Source organism: Arachis ipaensis, chromosome B01, assembly GCF_000816755.2.
Source record: "Arachis ipaensis cultivar K30076 chromosome B01, Araip1.1, whole genome shotgun sequence".
NCBI classification, from domain to species: domain Eukaryota; kingdom Viridiplantae; phylum Streptophyta; class Magnoliopsida; order Fabales; family Fabaceae; genus Arachis; species Arachis ipaensis.
In genome coordinates this window covers 10,666,148-10,687,288 of record NC_029785.2, presented here as the reverse complement: position 1 = coordinate 10,687,288, position 21,141 = coordinate 10,666,148, and the positions used below count along the sequence as shown (strand labels likewise).

At 34.2% G+C, this 21,141-nt stretch overlaps 1 protein-coding gene and 1 long non-coding RNA gene across 2 annotated transcripts in view; both read right to left on the bottom strand.

Moving 5' to 3' along the window:
- LOC107624873 lies at positions 342–1,972 on the bottom strand. Its single transcript, XR_001616987.2, has 3 exons — positions 1,604–1,972; positions 1,451–1,504; positions 342–1,362 (listed from the first exon to the last, which is right to left on the bottom strand). It is a non-coding gene; the product is annotated as an uncharacterized LOC107624873 (long non-coding RNA).
- The window catches only part of LOC107624847 (naringenin 8-dimethylallyltransferase 2, chloroplastic), a 149,196-nt gene continuing 138,101 nt past the window's right edge, over positions 10,047–21,141 (bottom strand). The window contains exons 9-12 of the mRNA XM_021117322.1: positions 20,841–20,912; positions 20,670–20,765; positions 11,231–11,335; positions 10,047–10,208 (exon numbers count right to left, since the gene is read on the bottom strand). Of these exons, the coding sequence (XP_020972981.1) occupies positions 10,167–10,208; positions 11,231–11,335; positions 20,670–20,765; positions 20,841–20,912 (315 nt within the window). The 3' untranslated portion in view covers positions 10,047–10,166. The remainder of the gene's footprint in view (positions 10,209–11,230; positions 11,336–20,669; positions 20,766–20,840; positions 20,913–21,141) is intronic.

Sequence of the window (21,141 nt, the reverse complement as noted above, 5' to 3'; positions counted from 1 at the left end):
GAAAACCTTAGACTGTCCCCCGTCGCGCATCCCCAAGAGTCTATGCATAGAGTTCACATTCAATCATCATATAATCACTCAATGGGGGCTATCCATACCCGGGAATTTATACGTGCCCGGTCACCCTTACGACGTAGGGTCAACAGAGTATCGAGATTCAACCTGGAACACGTGGTGGCGAGCCACAGTTCTTACCCAGGGAAACTCGTATCTCAGATATCATTATTCATAAGCCATGGCCATTATCATCAATACATCATCAAGTATCAAACCTTAACATTAAACTTCATTAACATCCTTATTTTCTTCATAAAAGCCACTATTTACAACTTTCTTCACCTTCAAGTTATCTTATTTTCCTAGCTTCTTTTACCTACTGGACCTAGAACCATGCTTTAAGCCTTAAAAGGAAGAAAATGGAGGTTTAGAAGTGGAAAATTTGTTTAAAAACATTCAAAACCGGTTTGGTCACCCTGAACTCAGATTTAAACACTAAACTTGCAACGTCCATAACTTTCTCCACAAAATTCCGTTTTCCACAAAGTTGATATCAATCAAAAGCTCTTGAAACTATCTTTTATTTGCAACAAACCACAACCCAATCCAAAATTTGAGGAGAATATTATGGATGTCTAAAGTTCATCAAAATTTGGTTTTAACCACTTTCAACAAAACCTCTTTTTCTCCAACTTAAGTTTCTTACCATTTAAAACTTGCATTGTAAAACCATATCAACTCAATTCATCAACAACCATCACCAATATAAGCTTTAATCAACTCAACCAACCTAGAACATCAAAATTATCCACTTTTACCTCATACATCAATAACTTTTCCTTTGTTCACATCAATTCTTCACCTATACCAATTCTCATCATATATTTATCAACCTCCCATCAACATATACTAATTAAATGCCATTAACATAAGTCAATTCTTCATACATGTTAATCCATCAACTTGACATAACAACCATTTATTAACAATCACCAACCATAATTCATCAATATCAACTTCAATATAACCCATTATAAGCAAGTCCAAAAGCATGAAATTAATAACATCAATACCTCAAAATTCCAATCTATGTTCATCAACAATTTACTCCAACAACATTACAAACTACTCATTAAATGCAATTAACAGTTCAACTTATCCTATGGTTCCTCTAACCTAAGTTTTCACAACACCGTAAATATTAAACGTGCGAAACTTAAACCATACCTTGGCCGATCACTTAGTTCACCCAAGGCAGCCTCACAACTCAAAATTACAGCCCCTCCAAACTCAAACAAACAGCCCCAAACCAAGCTTGATCACCAACAAGCCTCCAACAAGAATCAACATTCACATACACACTACCTAAACCACAATTAACACATCCAAACATAACAACTCAATACCCAAATTCCTAAATTCAGAAATTTTATTAGGGTTTGAGATCTCTTACCTTTACCCACTGATCCTTGGGCAATACCCACAAGAAATCAAGTCTAGTGGACCCCTAAAACATAGAAATCATAAAGGAATTGAGTTTCTCAAATCTTAAACTCGAAATTCATATACCAGCAGAAATGGGGCTAGGAAAAACCGATTCACTTACTGTTTTGTTTGGATAGAATTGAAGAGCTCGACGAGCCCGACGCGTGGCCGCAAACGGTGCGGCGATCGGAGCCCGGATGAGGAAGTTATGGTAGTTGGAAGGAATGGTGAGGGTTTGTGAATCTCCTCTCCCTCCCTTGCTGTAATGGCGTCGCAGCAGCTTATGAGGAAGAAAAGAGCTGCTGCCTCATTTAAGTGTTTGGGTCCGGTTGAACCCACGGGCCCGGTTTGGGTCCCGGTTCAACCGGTTTGGCCTTTCCGGTCTGTTTTTGGGCCAAATTTTCGAAATTGGTATCAAAATTTTTGTTTCGACGAGCTCTATCCTATTTTGATATTATTTTTGTATTTTTAGCTTTCCTAATTAAAATTCAATTTATTAACTAATAATTTACCGATTTTTGCGAGGTTTACACTCTACCCTTTCTCCTCTCCTCTGCCGTGAACGAATCGTGGAGCCTGACCTGCCGCCGGTAGCACCTCCAAGGGTCAGAACCACGACGGCGCCTCTCCAGCTCTCCTTGGTTCATCTTTGTGGCCCTAGTTGTCACCCTCGGTTTGTGATGCTGCTGCTGTATCCACGCCGGTGGGTGTGCGTCGCCACCGTCTCGGAGCTGTGCGTTCGGTCTCCGCTGTTTCTCTGTCAACGGAGCTGGTATGTTCTTTCAATTAACCTTATTTGCTTGTTAATTTTGTGAAGTTCAAGAGGGATTTTTTATTACCCCATTTTCTGATTTGTGAAACCCTCACCTTCTGATTTGTCCTCATGTTGATGAGAATGTTTAAATCCCTCGTTGGATGATTTGAGATTTGCCCTGATTTGCTTAAAATTGCTGATTTGTGCTTCTTCAAATGTTGAAGATTTCTGAAGTTGTTATATCCAAGTTCTTATTTGCCCTCATTTACATATTTATGAATTCTATGTCATCTTTTTAAAAGATTTCGGAATGTGTGATTACTGTTTGTTGATTCCATTGTTTGTGTATCATATAATTTTTTTTAGCTTACTTGTGCTTGTTAATTGCTGATTTGTAAATCTGTGATTGCTATTTTTTTAAATTTATCTATGATGATTACTGTATAGAAAATAAAAGAAGATGATTTGAGAACTGTTTATCATAATTATGTTCCTGTTGTCACTCTTTTTTGTTAGCAAAATTAGTACTCACTGGTGTGCTATATTGATTTGGGAATGTATTTTTATTTTTTACTACTGTCTAACATATTAGGAGTGTGAAAATTTATTGAAAAAGCTAGAGGCACCAACATTTGATTTTAAATACGACAAAGAATCTCTTCCTTGGAGATATCTTGAATTGGAAAATTTGTTTTGATTAGATTCATTGGTGCATTTTATTTCAACTAGTTGATTCATTCTTGTCTTGTGTTACTATTTGTTGTTAACTTGGTAATTGATTTTTGCTTACTGTTAACGGTATAGCCTGGTTAACAATGGCTTCCACAAGTAGAAGATCTACAAGTGGTTCGTACGGCAGTGGCAACGTAACGGGAGAATGTTTTTGTGAGTGTGGTTTAAGAGCACCGTTACAAGTTTCGAATAGCATGGCCAACCCGGGTAGAAAGTATTACGCATGTCCTACAAGGCGATGTGGATGGCTTAGATGGGCAAGTCTAAGTATCCAATATTCTGACATTGGAGATGATCACTCTTGTCAACTGAATTCTAATTTGAAGACGAGCGAACGAGTGGAAAAACTTCATACTGATATTGTGTATCTGAAATTGTTAGCATTCCTTCAACTTCTTGTTTCTGTAGTCTGTGTTTTCCTAGTTATTTTATTGTTGTGTAAGTTGTAGTATGACCTTTGAACTTAAATAGGCAAATGAGAAATTGTAATAACTAGTTTGAGAACATATTTCAATATTTTTTATTGTTAATTATAAAATGAGTACAGGTTCAACATCTCTTCTTCTCTTTGTCACTGTAGTCCTTTTTACTTCACTACTGCATATATTAAAGTTTATCAAACTTAAGAATCTAGGTCTAATCATATATATTGAAGTTTATCAAACTTAAGAATCTGATGCTCTTCTTTGGAACCTTAATTCAAAAAACCTAGTGGATTTAATTGGAAACTTAAAATGAATGAATTAATTAAGCATCCACAATTACCATATCAGATGCAAGTTCCTGCTACAAGGTTAGCTGATTATTAGAAGAGGCAAATTAAAGTAAGGGCACCACTCACATATAAATTATTAAAATTGGAGTGTCTAATAGAAGCATTATATATAGGGATTCAAATTTTTGTCACACGTGACCATAAATTTATGTCATAATAGAGTATGTATATAAAGAGAGTATGATATAATAATTAATAAACCGAATTAATCCTGTACTGAACAAAACTGCTGCTGTAGTGCTGTATGAAATTATCAAATATGTCAAAATTATAGTTTATGAAGTTTAGGCTTATCCTTCACTCCTTTAATTTGCCAGTATATTTGATATCATCTCAGCTTTCTTGGCAGTCACTAAAGATGGCAATAGGTAGAATAAGGTGAGTTTTGACCCAACCTGACTATATCCCACACACTTTTAAACAAATCTCAATATCCACCCAAGACATCTTGCAGGTCCTAAATGCAAAATCCTCACACCTTATAAACCAAGATAGAACTTAAGCAACACCGACATTAGAAGGCAAATCTCTATAAATGGAAAGTTATGGCTAGCATTTCATTATTTGCAAACTGATCATGCATTGATCATTCTTGATAATTGCGGAGCAAGATTGAATTTTAAATCAGTACATCTCATTATTATTTTGCATCAGAATACTATTATTTTGGCCTATGCCATTGAAGGAAAACTTCAAAACATAAAGTACAATATAATGTTTTAATACACAGAAGCTAAGGAGATGCAGATACTTATTATTATCACAGTGGAAGTCTCATAGAACTCTGGTATTGTAGGAACCACAATAAGGGCATTTGTGGTAACGCCAGTGAAAGGGAGCTACTCCTTGTTTCTACTAAAGTTTACTTCTCAATTTTTAAGTTAGTTTCAAGAAAATCAAAGTCTACCAAAAGATGGAGTGCCACTACTCTTTAAACTTCAACTAACCTAACAAATTCCTCTTCAATACGATTTCAGAGATCACAGTGAGTGCACTGGTTATAGCCACAACAATCATAGATTTCACAAAACAATTTATACATTAGGCAAACAGAGCATCCCAGATTTCAGAATCAAAAGATGTATAAGAATGAAAACCAAAATAACCAAGCATGACCAAAACCAAATCATAAGAAGCACATCACAAACAAAATTAAAGAAACAAGGCACGAAAACATGTACGTATATATACATCAGAACAAAGAACCAAATCGAAATGAAGAGAGAAAAACCCAGATTCTTTCTATGCATCTAGTTGAACAACGAACGAAATCCACGGAGCATAACTCGCGACATAAAAAATCAACCCAAACCAGTAATAAAATTTGACCTCAACTAACCTAGGTTGCACAAACAGTGATGACAACAACGAAGTTTGATGAACTCGACAGCAATAGCGGAGACTCTCTCAACTGGGTTCCTCGTACATTATCTTGTGAAGGAGCAAATGAAGACATGAGAACTCGCGGCCTAGGAAGAGGAACTTCAACTACGACTCACTTACCTTGCGGTGGTTACGACAGCGGCGACGACGGGGCTGTGCTGACACTGGCGACGTAGAGGCTAGAACCCACACTTTGAAGCACGAATGAGAAGATGGAGTGAGGGGCTTCTCACACTGAAGCCCTAATCTGATTTCAAGAAAGGGTAAAGTTGGCATTAGTTAATTACAATAGGGGTATTTTAGGTACAAAAATATTATTAAAGTTTCTGTCTCTGTCTTTAAAAATCTCAGTCTCCAGTGTCCCTATTTTTTGGAGGTACTGAAATACTGAAATTTTTGAGACAGAGACACAAATTTAAGTGCCAGTCTCTACCTCAACAAACATAATACTGAGTTCTTGTCCCCCAGTCTCAGTTCCAGTCTCTGCAAACAAACGCTACCTTAGAGATTGTGACGGCAAATTTTTCTCCTTCACCGTGCTTCTGTTTTCAATGCCATCGTTGTTCTCTTTCGAAAATTCTCTTGTTATGTGCACAAAGCAACTACATTTTGTACAGTTATACTTAAATATTAATATTTTTATCTCTCAAAAAAATAATTTAACTGCCCTTTTTTAAAATTTTGGTCTACTTCGACAAAAAGAGTATAAACTAAAAACTTTAGTTGATCAATTAAATGACTCTTTTAAAAAATATTCTCAAACTAATAATATATTTTATTGATCTAAACTTAGTTCGTAAAATAATTTTATTCTTATATCATATTTGTAAATTTTTACTATGATATAATAAGTAATAATATATACCTGATGACCATCATAGATGATCTTACTATTATCAATAATATTTTTTTGTTGGTATTAAAAACAATATTTAATTTAAAAGAATATTTTCAGTTCTTTTTTCTTTGTATGGGTCAACAAAATGCATTTTCAATCGATAATGTTATTGGTTGGCTCACCCCTTTAAAGTAACACATACACATTATGCCAATCTATCAGACAAAAGACCACAGTGACATGCTTACCTCTACAAAACCTCCTACATCACGCTGTGGTTGCAACTCTTCCATGCAACTCCTTTTGTGCATATCAACATAATTCATATTTCCTTACATCTGAATCGATAACTTTTTTTATATTAAATCTGAATGACTCATGGTATACCTGAAATGCTTCCTAATTTATAACCCATCCTCCTTTAATGTCAAATCATAGAATTTCTCTTTATTATTCTTCACCGTGTTGTTCTTGCTCATTGTTGCAACACAATTTTATAACTATGAAAGCGTGATTAGTTATGATGAGAGTCAGGTACCAAGGAGCTCAATTCGGTCAACCATGAGGACCTCAATCACAGTAGGGTTATGAGAGTGAAGTGATGGTGTGGTTGTCTTCTTGTTCTTTGTTGGTTGTACAAACTTAACACCTGATACTGATGTTTCAATTCCAATGTTATTTTGAGTCCATTTTCATTATCTTTCTTCTTTCCCATATGCTCCGACAAACTCAAGAATTTATGCTAGAGTCAGCTTCCATGATTATTCCTATTCTAAAATATTTGTTCATAAATACCTTAAAGAGTAGAGAATTTTTTTTGGTCAATAATTTGATCTCTAACACTATTTTGCAAGCATTGCCTAACATTTTGATCTTTGAACCCATTCTACCATTTAATTTTGGTTTGTTTAAAATATTCTATCTCATTTAGTGAATTTTTCTCCTCTTTAAAATTTTTTTCCACCATTAAAAAAGATCTAGCATTATGTTTTTGCTACTCACAACCTAAGAGCTTAATAAATTTTTCCACATTTGATTTCATTTTAGAAAAAAAAAATTTTAAACAAAGTTCAACTCCACCTTTTTATGCGTTTTTTAGCCATGTCAACCATTACCTCAAAATCTATCACCTCATCGATCTCAAAAGTCACCTTCACCATAACCTGTTATCACTATTCATCCCACTCAATTCACACGAATAATGTTAGGTAATCAATTTTTTTCAGCTAATATTAATTAACATTTTTAAAATTATTTTGCTTATTTTAAATTTTAAACCTAAAATCACAAATTTTTAATACTATATCCTAAACCTTAAAATTGGTTAATATATTATTAGATAACTAAAAGTTAGTTTTCTATGCTTTCTCATCCATTATACCATCATTGCCACCACACACATGTCAAATCTTCTCACATTCACCTTAACCACATAACTCAGCCATCTTAGATTCCTTCTCTGATATGCATATCTATATATGAGCCTCTAATAACCTTTATCCTCCCCAAATAGTTGAATAATTTTTTTAAAAAAAGAGAGAATTGATAGACTTAAACCCGCCAACCCGCCAATCCACCGTTAGACGGGACGGTGTTAAAATTTGGGATCATCTCATTAGGTAGGGTAAGACGGACTAGCCTGTCAAATGACGAAATTTTGGCGGGTCGAGATGGGATAGGACAGGCTAGCTTGCCTGCCACCCCTATCTGTTATTTCTGACACTACAATAGTTGGTTAAGGTGGCAAATGAACTTTAGTAACTCAAGGTTGTCCATCTCCCCTTTAATTTATAACCCATCCTCCTTTAATGTCAAATCATAGAATTTCTCTTCATCATTCTTCACTGTGTTGTTCTTGCTCATTGTTGCAACACCATTTCATAACTATGGAAGCGTGATTAGTTATGAGAGTCAGGCACCAAAGAGCTCAATTCGGTCAACCATGAGGACCTCAATCACAACAGGGTCGTGAGGATGAAGTGATGGTGTGGTTGTCTTCTTGTTCTTTGTTGATTGTACAAACTTAACACCTGATACTGATGTCTCAATTCCAATATTATTTTGAGTCCATTTTCATTATCTTTCTTCTTTCCAATATGCTCCGACAAACTCAAGAATTTTCGTTAGAGTCAGCTTCCATGATTATTTCTATTCTAAAATATTTGTTCATGAATACCTTAAAGAGTAGAGAATTCTTTTTGGTCAATAATTTGATCTCTAACACTATTTTGCAAGCATTGCCTAACATTTTGATCTTTAAAATTCATTCTACCATTTAATTTTGGTTTGTTTAAAATATTCTATCTTATTTAGTGAATTTTTCTCCTGTTTAAAATTTTTTTCCACCATTAAAATAAGATCTAGCATTAAGTTTTTGCTACTCACAACCTAAGAGCTTAATAAACTTTTTCACATTTGATTTCATTTTAGAAAAAAATTTCTAAACAAAGTTCAACTCCACCTTTTTATGCGTTTTCTAACCATGTCAATCATTACCTCAAAATCTATTGCCTCATCGACCTCAAAGGTCACCTTCACCATAACCTGTTATCAGTATTCATCCTATTCAATTCACACGAATAGTGTTAGATAATCAATTTTTTCTAGCTAATATTAATTAACATTTTTTAAATTATTTTGCTTATTTTAAATTTTAAACCTAAAATCACAAATTTTTAATACTATACCCTAAACCTTAAAATTGGTTAATTTTTTAGATTGAGCAAACAGTGGCAACACTTAATTTTCATTATGAGATGACACAAGCTTATTCATCAAGTTCTGCATAGCACTTTCATAAATTCAAAATCTTCATGTTAAATTGCTTATGTTGATAAGAAACCAAAAAATTTTCTATTAAAGTTAATGAATTTAGACAAAAGAATCAAGTTCAGATAAATGTTATAAGAGAAAATCTAAGAGAGCATTAACAGACTGATGGATATTCTATAAGCTCATAGAAAACTTTGTACTCAGATTAAAGTTATAACCCAATATATACAATAAATCCTGTGATTTATATTACAGAAAATTTTGTACTCAAAGTTGTAAATAGATCTAATCGTGATCACTGCTTAGTTTGAGAAGGCTTAAAAAAATAATATATTTAAGGTTCTTAAATCTTTGTGATATGAGTCATTGGCTAGTCTGAAAAAGCTTTAGAAAATAATAGGTTTAATTATTCTGTTGGTCTTTATAGTTTTACAAAATTTTTAATTAGGTCCCTATATTTTTTTTAATTGGGTCCTTACACCAAATTTTTTTTAATTAAGTCCCTCTTAGTAGTAATTGACTTCATTATATAGGGACCCAACTAAAAAAAAAATTGATGCAAGGACTCAAATAAAAGGAAAAAAAAGTGTAGGGACTCAATTGAAAAAAAAAAATTGGTGCAAGGACCTAATTAAAAGAAAAAAAAGTATAAGGACCTAATTAAAAATTTTGCGAAACTATAACGACCAACAGAGTAATTAATATCTAAATATCTCATATCATTGACTTTGAGTTGTAGTAGCTTGAGAAGGTTAGTATAAATACTATCTTATATCATTTGATTAATATAGTGAAAATCTCAATAGTTGTTAGAAATTGAATGTAGACATGTCTTGACCAAACTAATATACATCATTATGTGACTTCTCTTAACTCATTACTTTACTTCTGAATGAAGTTTTATATTTATTTTAATAGGCTTCTGATATCTATTTTATCTACAAGAACTTAAATTTTTTCTAAATTCAATTCTAACATACAATTTCTGCTACTTGTAAGCCAAAATCTTGATAAGCCTTTTTTAGATTTGTTTTTATTTTAGAAAAACATGTTTAAATACAATTCAACTTTTATTTTAGAAAAAGATAGTTCACATTATATTTGTACTTGTTCTTTATTGAAAAGCTACTAGTTTCATGCAATGAATTTTTGAAATTTTGTCTTTAGATGCTGTTTAATTTATACATATGTGATGAAAGTTTTCTTATCCAAAATTATAAGACATACATCCAAATAGTTCCCATTTGATACTAAAGCACAATACGATTGACGAAAGACAATAATTACTAAGTTTATGTATATAAATAATATATAATCAACCTGGGTAACTATATATCTAATGAAATTATTTTTTGAACCAAGATACATATAGCAGATGGAAAATTAAAGTTTGCACTATTTATTATATGAATAATACTACTTGTCCATCTTCATCTCACGAAATGTATAAGGATGTTCTCCACACAAAGAAGCTGAAAAAATAAAATAAAATAAAACATTTGAATTAGGGTAACTCATAGTTCACACGCTTTCATAACTTTGATCAAGATTGACTTTTAAAGGGTATGATAGTTCTATTTTAGAGAGCATCATTCAATCATGTAATAAATTAAATTGATTGAGCATGGCACCATAGCACCAAAACGGTTAAACCATAAACTTTTACTACTTAAATCTACGCACTATGGGAAATGGCTTCTTCTTTTTTCAGCTACAATATAATAAATGGGCATGAATACCACAGGCATGCTTAAAAGGTGCATATATAAAATCTTTAATTTTAAAGAGTATGCTAGGGTTTTTATTTTTTGTATTGTACTACAAGTATTTTTCAATAATGTGAAAATTTAGTATATTTTTATTTTGTACTGATACTACAAGTCTGAAGGTCAAATTTATGATTTTTATATTTTATTTTTTTTAAAATTTACAAATTTAAGGGTTAGATTTGTATTCTAAAACCAAACATTTTTTTGAACACGCAAATCGGATCCTTCAATTTAGGTTTTCTGAATTTTTTTGTTTTTTATCCAAAGTCAATTCTCAATTTTTAATCCTCTCCAAAACCGACATTTTTTTTTTTATCTCTATCCAAAATTTGACCTTCAATTTTTTATTCCCACCCAAATCTGAGCTTTCAATTTGTAGTTTCTAATTTTAAAAAAAATATATCTCTATATCTATAAAAATATACTAACTTTTCATAACTATGCATAACACACTCCTTTAATCCATTACCAAAAAAATTAACCGAGTATGTTATCCATAATTATATTGACATTGTGGAATTGGTTGCAGCTTTTACATCTTCTTTTTTCTCTTTTTCATTTTTCTTTTGTGTTTTTTGGAAAGTAGAAATAAATGTGTTTTAACTTATTTCTCAAAACAAAGAACAAGTGTTAAATACATAATCAACTTATGATATAACTTCCATTATGAAAAATATTGGATTCACCTAGTTCTCATATTACTTTATTGTAAAGTTATTGCATACCTTATAGATAAACATATAAAAGGATTGGGAGGCATCTTTGCTCTTTAAGTCAACAGAATTAGCACGATACCATAAAATCACAGCCATGATTCCATGTGCTAAGACCTAACAAATTGAATGATATATACAACAAAATCAGAACTTTATTAAAATAATGAAGTAATCTTGCTTTCACTTGACATTAATAAAGTTCTCTATGGAGGTGCATATAAAGTACATACATCTACATGAGAAAAAATTGGTTTCTAAATTAGTATCTTAAACTCCTAATTTCGTAGCGTGTTAAACGAATTGATGAAAACTATCCTTCAAGTTAATATTTTAATATTATCCTTCTAGTGAATAAAAGATATAACTCAAACATGTTTTAAATATTTTGGAATTATACTAACAAGCAATATTAAAGTTTTATTATTTAATTAATTAGCACAATTAGGGAATTGAGGAATTCCACTAGAGCTAACATAAAGTAATTTATCTATGTATGAGATATTATATAACAAAATATTTTTTTATGTAAATACTAAATCGGTATATATCCAAAAAATTTTGGTGCGGACAAAATGATATCTTATCTTTGTTATTAACAAAATGATCCTCAAAGTATTTTAAAATTTGACAAAAGTGACCAGTCATCAAATGAGTTATCTGAAATTTAAGTTTAAGAATGACGTATCAGTTAATTGTTAGATAATTAAATCAACTTGCACTATATCACCGCTATTGGAATTATCATGAATGATGACTAAATAAGCAAATAGCTAGAGTTACATGGATACAAGAATCAAGAAACAACTAGAATACATGAGTATGCTAAAAAGTTTGAAAAGTCAAAAGAACTAGAGTTCAAATTGAAGAAGACATGAAGTACCAAAAAAAAATTGAAGAAGACATACAAGTGATATATCCACAAGCTTCCTGCCGCCAACACTTAGGATAGTTTATTATGTTAGAAAGTGCTTTAGTTAAAGTGTATTATAAAATCACCGCCTATAAACATCTATAAATAGGTGGTATCATGTCTTTGTAATGTGTGTTCCTTAAAATAAAAAATATGATTATGAGAAGTGTTCTTTTGTTCCATGAGTATCATGAGTGTTGGTAAGTTTAAGAGATTGAAAATATAATAGTGCTATTTATGTGAGTAAGTGACCTTGGGGCCAATTAAGTTGTGGGTATTTTACTTTCATTTGGTATCAGAGCTGGTTAATCCAACGCCTGGTGTTTGAGAGTTTGTGAGGTGTGGGAGAGTTCTCACATAGTTGTTTATTCATAGAGTCGGTATGGCAAATACTTTTAATATTGTGTGGTCCGGTCCCAAGTTAGATGGAAAACTTGATTATAGTTATTGGGAGACTTTGATGTCTACCCATTTGAAGGCCCAGAACCTGTGGAATTTCATTGAACCAGGTTTGCAAGAAGGAGCAGATGCTGCCCAACAGAGGAGAGATCAATTGGCGCTATCTCAAATTCATCAAGGAGTAGATTATACGGTGTTTGGAAAAATAGCAAATGCCAAAAGTGCAAAGGAAGCATGGAACACATTGAAGCTGTCATACAAAGGCGTAGATAAAGCTTAGAAAGCAAAGCTACAGTCTTTCAGAAGAGAATATGAAAGGTATGAGATGTCTAGCTCAGAAATCATTGAGCAATATTTTACTCGTGTTACAGACCTTGTCAATAAGATGAGAGTCTTTGGAGAAGATATGCCCGATAGCAAAGTGGTGGAGAAAATTCTTTGAACCATGCCGATGAAGTATGACCATGTGGTGACTACTATACTAGAGTCCCACGATATGGATACCATGACGATTGCAGAGTTGCAAGGAACCATGGAAAGCCACATCAGTAGAATACTAGAGAAATCAGAAAAATCAACCAAGGAAGTCCTGAAAAGCCGAGTGAATTTAAACAATGTTGTAGCATCAAGTTATACACAAGAAGGACGAGGTCATGGTTTTAATTTTCAAAGTAGAGGCAGAGGAAGTTTCAGAGGTAGAGGTCGTAGCAATTACAACCAAGGAAGTTATAATAATTTTACACCACCTAATCAAGGAAGAGGTGGAACAAATTTCAGGCCTATTAACCAAGGAAGAGGTCGAGAAAATTTTTATCAAGAAAGAACCAATTTCAACTGCTTTCATTGTAGAAAGTATGGACACAAAGCAGCATATTGCAGATTCAAAATGGTGAACAACAATCAAGCACACGTTGCAGAAAATCAGCATCAAAATACTGATGATAATCTGGGTACTCAGACTTTATTTTTTACGAGTAATTCATGTGCTGAAGATGAAAATATATGGTACTTGGATAATGCTTGTAGTAATCATATGTCTGGTAGAAAGGAGTTATTTTCTTCAATAGATGATTTAGATAAACTATTATTGAAGTTCGGTAATAGTACAAAGATCCCTATTGAAGAAAAAGGGCACATACCAATTAGATTGAAGGATGGTTCTCTGAGTTATATTTCTGATGTTTTCTATGCTCCTGAACTTGATTACAATTTACTGAGTATGAGACAATTATCTGAAAAGGGATATAAGATGATAACTTATCGTGGATATTGCACTGTGTTTGACAACAACGGAAGGTTCATAGATAAAGCAAAGATGACTTCAAACAAAATGTTTTCATTAAAAATTCAACATGTCAATCCCTCTTGCATGAGTTATGTGATACTTGATGATAACTGATTGTGGCATATGTGGTTTGGGCATTTTCATTTTTCTGGCCTAAACTACCTGTCAATAAAAGGACTTGTTTCTGACCTACCACGGATTCATATTCCCAATTGTATTTGTGAGATTTGTCAACTGGGAAAGAAGCACAGAGATCCATTCCCTACGGAAAAGTCATGGAGAGCTAGAAGATTACTTGAAATTGTGCATTTAGATCTCTGTTCTGTAGAAATTCTAAGCAACGGTGGTGCATGTACTTTATCACTTTTATTGATGATTTTAGTAGATATACATGGGTATACTTTCTGAAGCAGAAATCAGAAGCATGTGATGTCTTTAAGACATTCAAGGCGTTTGTCGAAAAATAAAGTGGCTGTAAAATAAAAATTTCTCAGAACAGACAGAGGAACAGAATATCTTGCGTGTTTTGAATACTTTAAGCAACACAAAATTCAACACCAACTAACAACTAGATACATTCCTCAACAAAATGGAGTTACTGAAAGAAAGAATATAACCATCATGGATATAGTCAGATGCATGCTCAAGTCAAAACAAATGCCTAAAGAGTTTTGGGCAGAAGCAGTCGCAACAGTAGTTCATATTTTAAACAGGTGTCCAACAAAAAGTGTTCGTGATAAAACTCCAGAGGAAGCTTAGAGTGGAAAGCGACCTTCCATCCATCATTTCAGAGTCTTTGGGTGTATTGCTTATGCCCATGTACCAGATCAATTAAGGAAAAAGTTAGATGACAAAGGCAAGAAGTATATCTTTATTGGCTATAGCACAAACTCAAAAGCATACAAGTTGTACAATCCAGAAACAAAGAAAGTGATCATCAGTAGAGATGTGACGTTTGACGAGAAAGACATGTGAGACTGGAACAAAAAGACAGAAAAGCAGCTAACTATAATTCCAAATACATGTGATGAAGTAGAAGAAAGGCAACCTGACACATCTGAACAACTAGAATCATCTAGAAGATCGCAAAGAGAGCAGAGACTGCCTGCTAGATTAGCATATTATGAAGTTGGCAATGACAATGATCCATCTAATGAAGAAATCATAATTTTTCTCTATTTTCATATTGTGAGCCGTTGAACTTTGAAGAAACCTCTAAAGACAACAACTGGAAGAAAGCAATGGATGAGGAAGTTCATGCCATTGAGAAGAATGACACATGGAAGCTGACAGGTTTACCAGTAGATAAGAAGCAGATTGGAGTAAAGTGGGTTTACAAAACTAAGTATAAATCCAACAGTGAAGTTGATCGTTTCAAAGCAAGATTAATTGCTAAGGGATACAAACAAAAGCCAGGTATCAATTATTTTGAAGTATTTGCTCCTGTTGCAAGATTAGACACTATTCGTATGATTATTTCACTCTCGGCTTAAAATAAGTGGAAGATACATCAAATGGATGTTATGTCTGCATTTCTAAATGGCACTTTAGAAGAAGAAGTGTATGTTGAGCAACCTGCAGGATATGAAGTTCTTGGAAAAGAAGATAAAGTTTACAAATTGAAGAAAGCTTTGTATGGGTTAAAGCAAGCACCAAGAGCGTGGTATAAGAAGATTGATTCTTATTTCATTGAGAATGGTTTCAGAAGATGTCCGTTTGAGCATACTCTTTATATCAAGTTCGTTGAACCTAGAGATATCTTGATCGTGTGTCTTTATGTTGATGATTTAATCTTTACTGGGAACAATTTGAAGATAATTGCAAAATTCAGGGAGGCTATGATAAAACACTTTGAAATGAATTGGTGAAGAGAGGGAAGTTGTTTTCGTTCTGGTATTGTTTGCCATTGTTGCGGTTCTTTGTGCACACTCTCAATTCGAGGCTCATGCTGGTTGCAATAATCAACATCTCTCTCGCGGGGGGTTTCATTCTTCTCTTGATCACTATCCGGCATCATTTCACATTGAATGTATCTGCTTTGATCATGTTCCTGCTGGTGATTGGTTCTGCCCTTCATGCTCTTGCAGAATTTGCAACCGTCTAAGGAAAAAGGGATCGGAGGGAAGGGAACCGAGACGAGTGACAAAGGGGAAGGAAAAAGGGAAATTGCTAGGGATGTGCGGTTTGAGAATTAGGGAAGAAGATGAGAAAAAAAAGATTAAGGTTTTTTAGAAAATTAAATTTGGGGAGTTTTTAAAATTACAAAAATTAAAAGTGGATTTTTTTTATAATTATGATCATCGTTGACTGACACATCACTCCTAAATCTTAATTTCAGGTAATTGATGGTTGGTGACTTTTATTAAAGAGGTAAATATCAAATTAGTACTCGAAAGATTTTGATACTAACAGAATAGTCCTTAAATGATTTTAAAATTTGACAAGTGTATCCCTAAGCTCGTCGAAACACATTTCCGACGAGAATGATGCTGAGGTGGCCACCGGAAAATTCAAGGTGAAAATTTTAATTAATTAATTAACCAATCCAACCTGAAAAATCTAAAATCTCCCTTTCTGAATCCTAATCCCCCCATCTTTTCCCCCTTTTGAACCCTAACCTCTGCCGTCTCCAATGCACTCTCTCATTCATGAGTTGCCATAAACCTGAAAATCCTCGTGAACTCTAATCTAGCAAAAGATTCTCCTTCCCCGTCACACTCTCACTTTTTCAATCATGAATTGTTCCAAATTTGTAGATTAATTTACAATTCAAAAAGATTAATAACAATAAAGCTCAGAGAAATACAAACAAATTCATATACAATAATCAAAATAAAATAAAATAAAATAAAGCTCAACATAAACACCACAGAAGTAAGAGGCAAATTTAGACCAGGCCAGAAGAATAAGAGACAGAGGAAGCACGACACGGCGGAGCCAAGATGGAACACAGACATAGGAGATAGGGCAACGACTGGCGGTGAGTAGCGAGCAGCTACGAGCGGTGACTGGTGGTGGGGCAGCGAGCAGAGGTGACAGAACCGAGGCTGATGAGTGAAACGCTGCTGTTATGTGTGTCTGTTCTTATGTTTGACCACAAGGAGGGAAGCGAGTTACCGCAAAGCATATACCTATGAGGTGACATTGAGGAGACAACAGTGAAGGTGCAGGGATGACGGAGAGTGGGTTTAGGCAAGGCGACAGCGGTGAAGGCACACGGACGACGCGACGCCGACGAAGGAGACAGACGACACAGGAGTTGGCAGACGCAGAAGACCCGACGACGAGTTGGCGACCGTACAGTGTCGGTGATAGCGGCTCTGTGAGACTGAGAAGGTTGAGCTCTACTGTCGCTTTGGGGAGAATGCATTAAGAGTGTGAGAGAGTGCGTTGGGGAGGGGATTAGGGTTCACAAGGGGAAGGGAGGGGGATTAAGGTTCAAAAGGTGGATTATAGGGGATTAAGGGGATTAGATTCTGGATAATTAATTAATTAAAAATTCCATCTTGGATTTTTTGGTGGCCACCTCCGCATCCTTTTCATCGAAAATGTGCTCCGACGAGTTTAGGGACACACTTGTCAAAGTTTAACATCATTTAAGAACTATTTTGTCAATAACAAAAGTCAGGTACTATTTTGTCAGCGCCAAAATCTTTCATGTACCGATTTGGTATTTACCTCTTTGTTAAATTTTAAAATCTTTTGGGATGGCTGGTGACTTTTGTCAAATTTTAAAATCTTTCGGAAATTATTTTATTAATAACAAAGATTAGGTACTATTTTGTTAGTACCAAAATCTTTCAGGTACTGATATGGTATTTACATCTATTTTTCTTAGAACTATTTCTTCAAATAGCTACTTGTTATAATGTGTTTTAGAAAGTGATTTTGGCCACAAAATCTATTTATTTATTTTTTATATTAGGGAAAAGGATCCTCTCCATAAGAAGCGCTTCCATAGAAAAATAGTATTTTAGTGACATATTAGATAAGATAGACAAAAGATTACTTTTGTCTAATGCAAAGCGGGATAAAGCTAGACAACCCAATGTTGGGAAAGATCCACGAATTTAGAATTGGAAAGTGTATCTCCGATTGGAGAGTGAATCATTCACAATTTTTGTGGATAATTTACCAGGCAATGTTTCGAAGAATGAATTGTTTCATATGTTCAAGTGGACAGGAAGGATAAATGACATCTATTTGGCACGCAAGGAGAAGTATGGCCGGATCCATCTGTTTGCTTTCATCAGGTATACTACAAAAGGAGGGGCATTAAATGTCATTAAGGAGATGAATGGAATGCGATTAAGGAGTAAAGAGATCTTTGTGGGTGAGGCTAAGTATAAGAGTAGGATTGATGTCCGAAAAAAAAATCACTACGCACGATGAAGATGCCAAGGAGTCTCCTAATGAAAAACAGACAAAAAATTAAAGAAAAGGATATTGAGGTGAACGAGAAAGGGAGAGTTGTCTTGGAACACCATGGAAGTGAAAAACTAGAAGCTCAGAGGGAACCGTTGGAGTTGGGATAGGATGTGGTGGCAATGATGCCACAAGAGCTACGGGAGGCAGAGCATGATAAGGATAGAAAGGTAATTACCATTGAGGATTTGGATGAATGACATGAGAATCTTTTGAAAATGCGAATAGATAATCGTTTGGTGTATCCGACAGTTATGGTGAGTGTGGAATCTATGGGATCTCAAACAATCCGTAACGAAGCAGTCTCTGAAAGAACGGAGACTTGGGAATATGGGATAAACGGAAAGAAGGGGTTGATTTGGTGTTGAACAAAAGTTCAGTTGGGGCTGGGTTGAAGCATATAAGACCTAATATGTTAGTGGGATGTGGCGGCGAAGTGGTTGTGTGGTACGATGGAGAGTACGTCATCGTGCATTTTAAAAGGGTCTCCTTGTTGGCTGCTATAGGCGATGGTGAAGAGAAGGGCGTGGCTGGTCATGAAGTTCGCCAAAGGGTTGATGTCACGGTGAACAGCGTTGACGAGACGGATCTGGGAGCAGCGCGGAAGTCAACTGCTGGTGGCGGAGGTGATAATGTCCGCGCTTAGCTTGATGGCATGGAGGGCAGGGAGGAGCATGAAGCGCCTGATGCACCCGACGAGCAGAATCAAGCCAGAAAGGAGATTGGCGGAGGTACGGAGCATTGTTCGAACAGCACAGCGGAGGAAAACATTCCACCAAGTGTAGTTAATGAGATTCACGCTAGTTTGGACGAAAGTGATAAGTAGCATGTTAGCATATGTCTGATGAGGGGTGATGCAGTGTAGGATTCAGATTTAGAGGATGAGAATACAGTGGTGGAGAAAACTGGGTTGGAGGATGAAGGGGCTGTAAGGAACTTGGAAGATTCGGGAGACTCAGAGTAGGATGCAGATGGTGAAACTACTCAAAATGAGTTAGGAGGAAGTTGGGATAAAGATATGGCTGAAAATAGGACTGCTTGGGATCTGGCGGTCGTATCAGGAGTTGTTTTATATGATGAGGATAAGGACATTATGGCTATTCTCCAAGTTCAGAATGAAGTATTGGCACAAAAAAGAAGGCAAGCAAAACAGAAAGAGAAAGCGAGAAGGAGTCGCCCCAAAATTGGAATAAGGTGTGTAATAAAATTTTTAAATGATTTAGTTCGTGGAATATGAGGGGTTTAGGGGTATTGGAAAGTGGAAAATAGTAAAAAATTTAAGCGTAAACATAATATGAATATGATAGGATTGATAGAGACAAAGAAAGAGGTGATTACTAAGTTTGATGTAGTGCAATTTTGGGGTAATGATGCGGTGGGTTTGGAATTTGTGGGATCGGAAGGTGCTTCTGGAGGTTTATTAATAATATGGGATGATATAATGTTTAGGTTAAGTAATTGTTATAAAGGGAAGAGATAGTTGTGTATAGAAGGAGAATTGAGAAACAATAATTTTCATTTGTGCGGTTTGCTTGGTGTATGGTGCGCATACAAGGGAAGAGAAGCTTGCTGTGTGGGAAGAGTTGAGTTTTTTATCGGAAATATGTCAAGTTCATCTTTGTTATATGGGTGTCTTCAATGAGGTTGTGCCGTTGGAAGAAAGAAAAGAAGCTAGTGTGTTAACAGCAATATGGAATTTGTGAATATAAAGTTGTATGACTGTAAGTTTACATGGTTCAGGGGTCAATCGTGCAGTCGAATTGATAGAATGTTGGTGAGTTTGGTTTTATTGTTATCATTTGGAGCTATTGGTTGAAAAAGAACGACAGAATCTTCAAGAATCAAGAAATAGGTGTTGCAGGAATAGTTAACAAATCGATTAAGAGTTACAAAGAGTGGAGTGATATTTTATCTTTTGGGTTGTTGATGGCTTTTGCCAAAAATGATTAAGAATTAGTTTATTTTATCTGTTTAGTACTTTTTGTTGATGCTCCACCTTATTGTGTTGAGCTTTTTATTTCAAAAATCCATAAAAGTTTTAAACGCTGATAATTTACCCACGAAAAACTAAAATTAAAGTTGTAGCCATAAAAAATGAATTTCGTATGACAAAATTTTTCAAATCTTAAAATATTATCTAAAAATCCCAAATTACCCTTTTTAATCTTATCTAACCCACTCTAATCCTTAACTTTTTACCATCACTAAAATTTTCTAGATCTCATCTACAACTATCGGTGCTACTTTCATCACAATTCAGAAGTTAGGTTAAGAAAGATAATTTAAAATTTTTAAATAATTTTTTTAAAATTTAAATAATTTTATCAGGATCAATTTTTTATGGATATAACTTCAATTTTATGAATAAAAATAATAGTTTACACTCAGAATAAAATTATAAGTTATGCAAGTAAATATCACGTTATTACCGTAAAAATTTTACTCCATAAGAAGGGAGATATTGCTCCCATGATAATGGCAATTCCATAAGCCATTTCAAGGAGTAAAACACATGTCCAGAATACCTAAAAAAATTAACAAGAAAGAATTTAGAAATATGATTATATAATCATGAGGTATTGCATGGGATGAGAAAATACCAGCTTTGGACCTAAGCGTACTGACAAAGTTTGTATACCGGCTGCCTTGTCTCCTTCAATGTCGGGTATGTCCTATTTTATGCCAACAAATATTGCTATATTAATTAGGAAAGAAAATTAAAGCAAAAGACCCATTGGTGCTAAAAATATCTAAATTTTAAGGGTTAAATTTTTTAATAACTCTCATAGTTTTATTAAATTTATAATTAAGTCTTTATACTTTAAAAATTTTAAATTGAATTTCTATATTGATTTTAATTTTGTAATCATATCTTTGTCGTTCCAAAATATTTAACTTAAT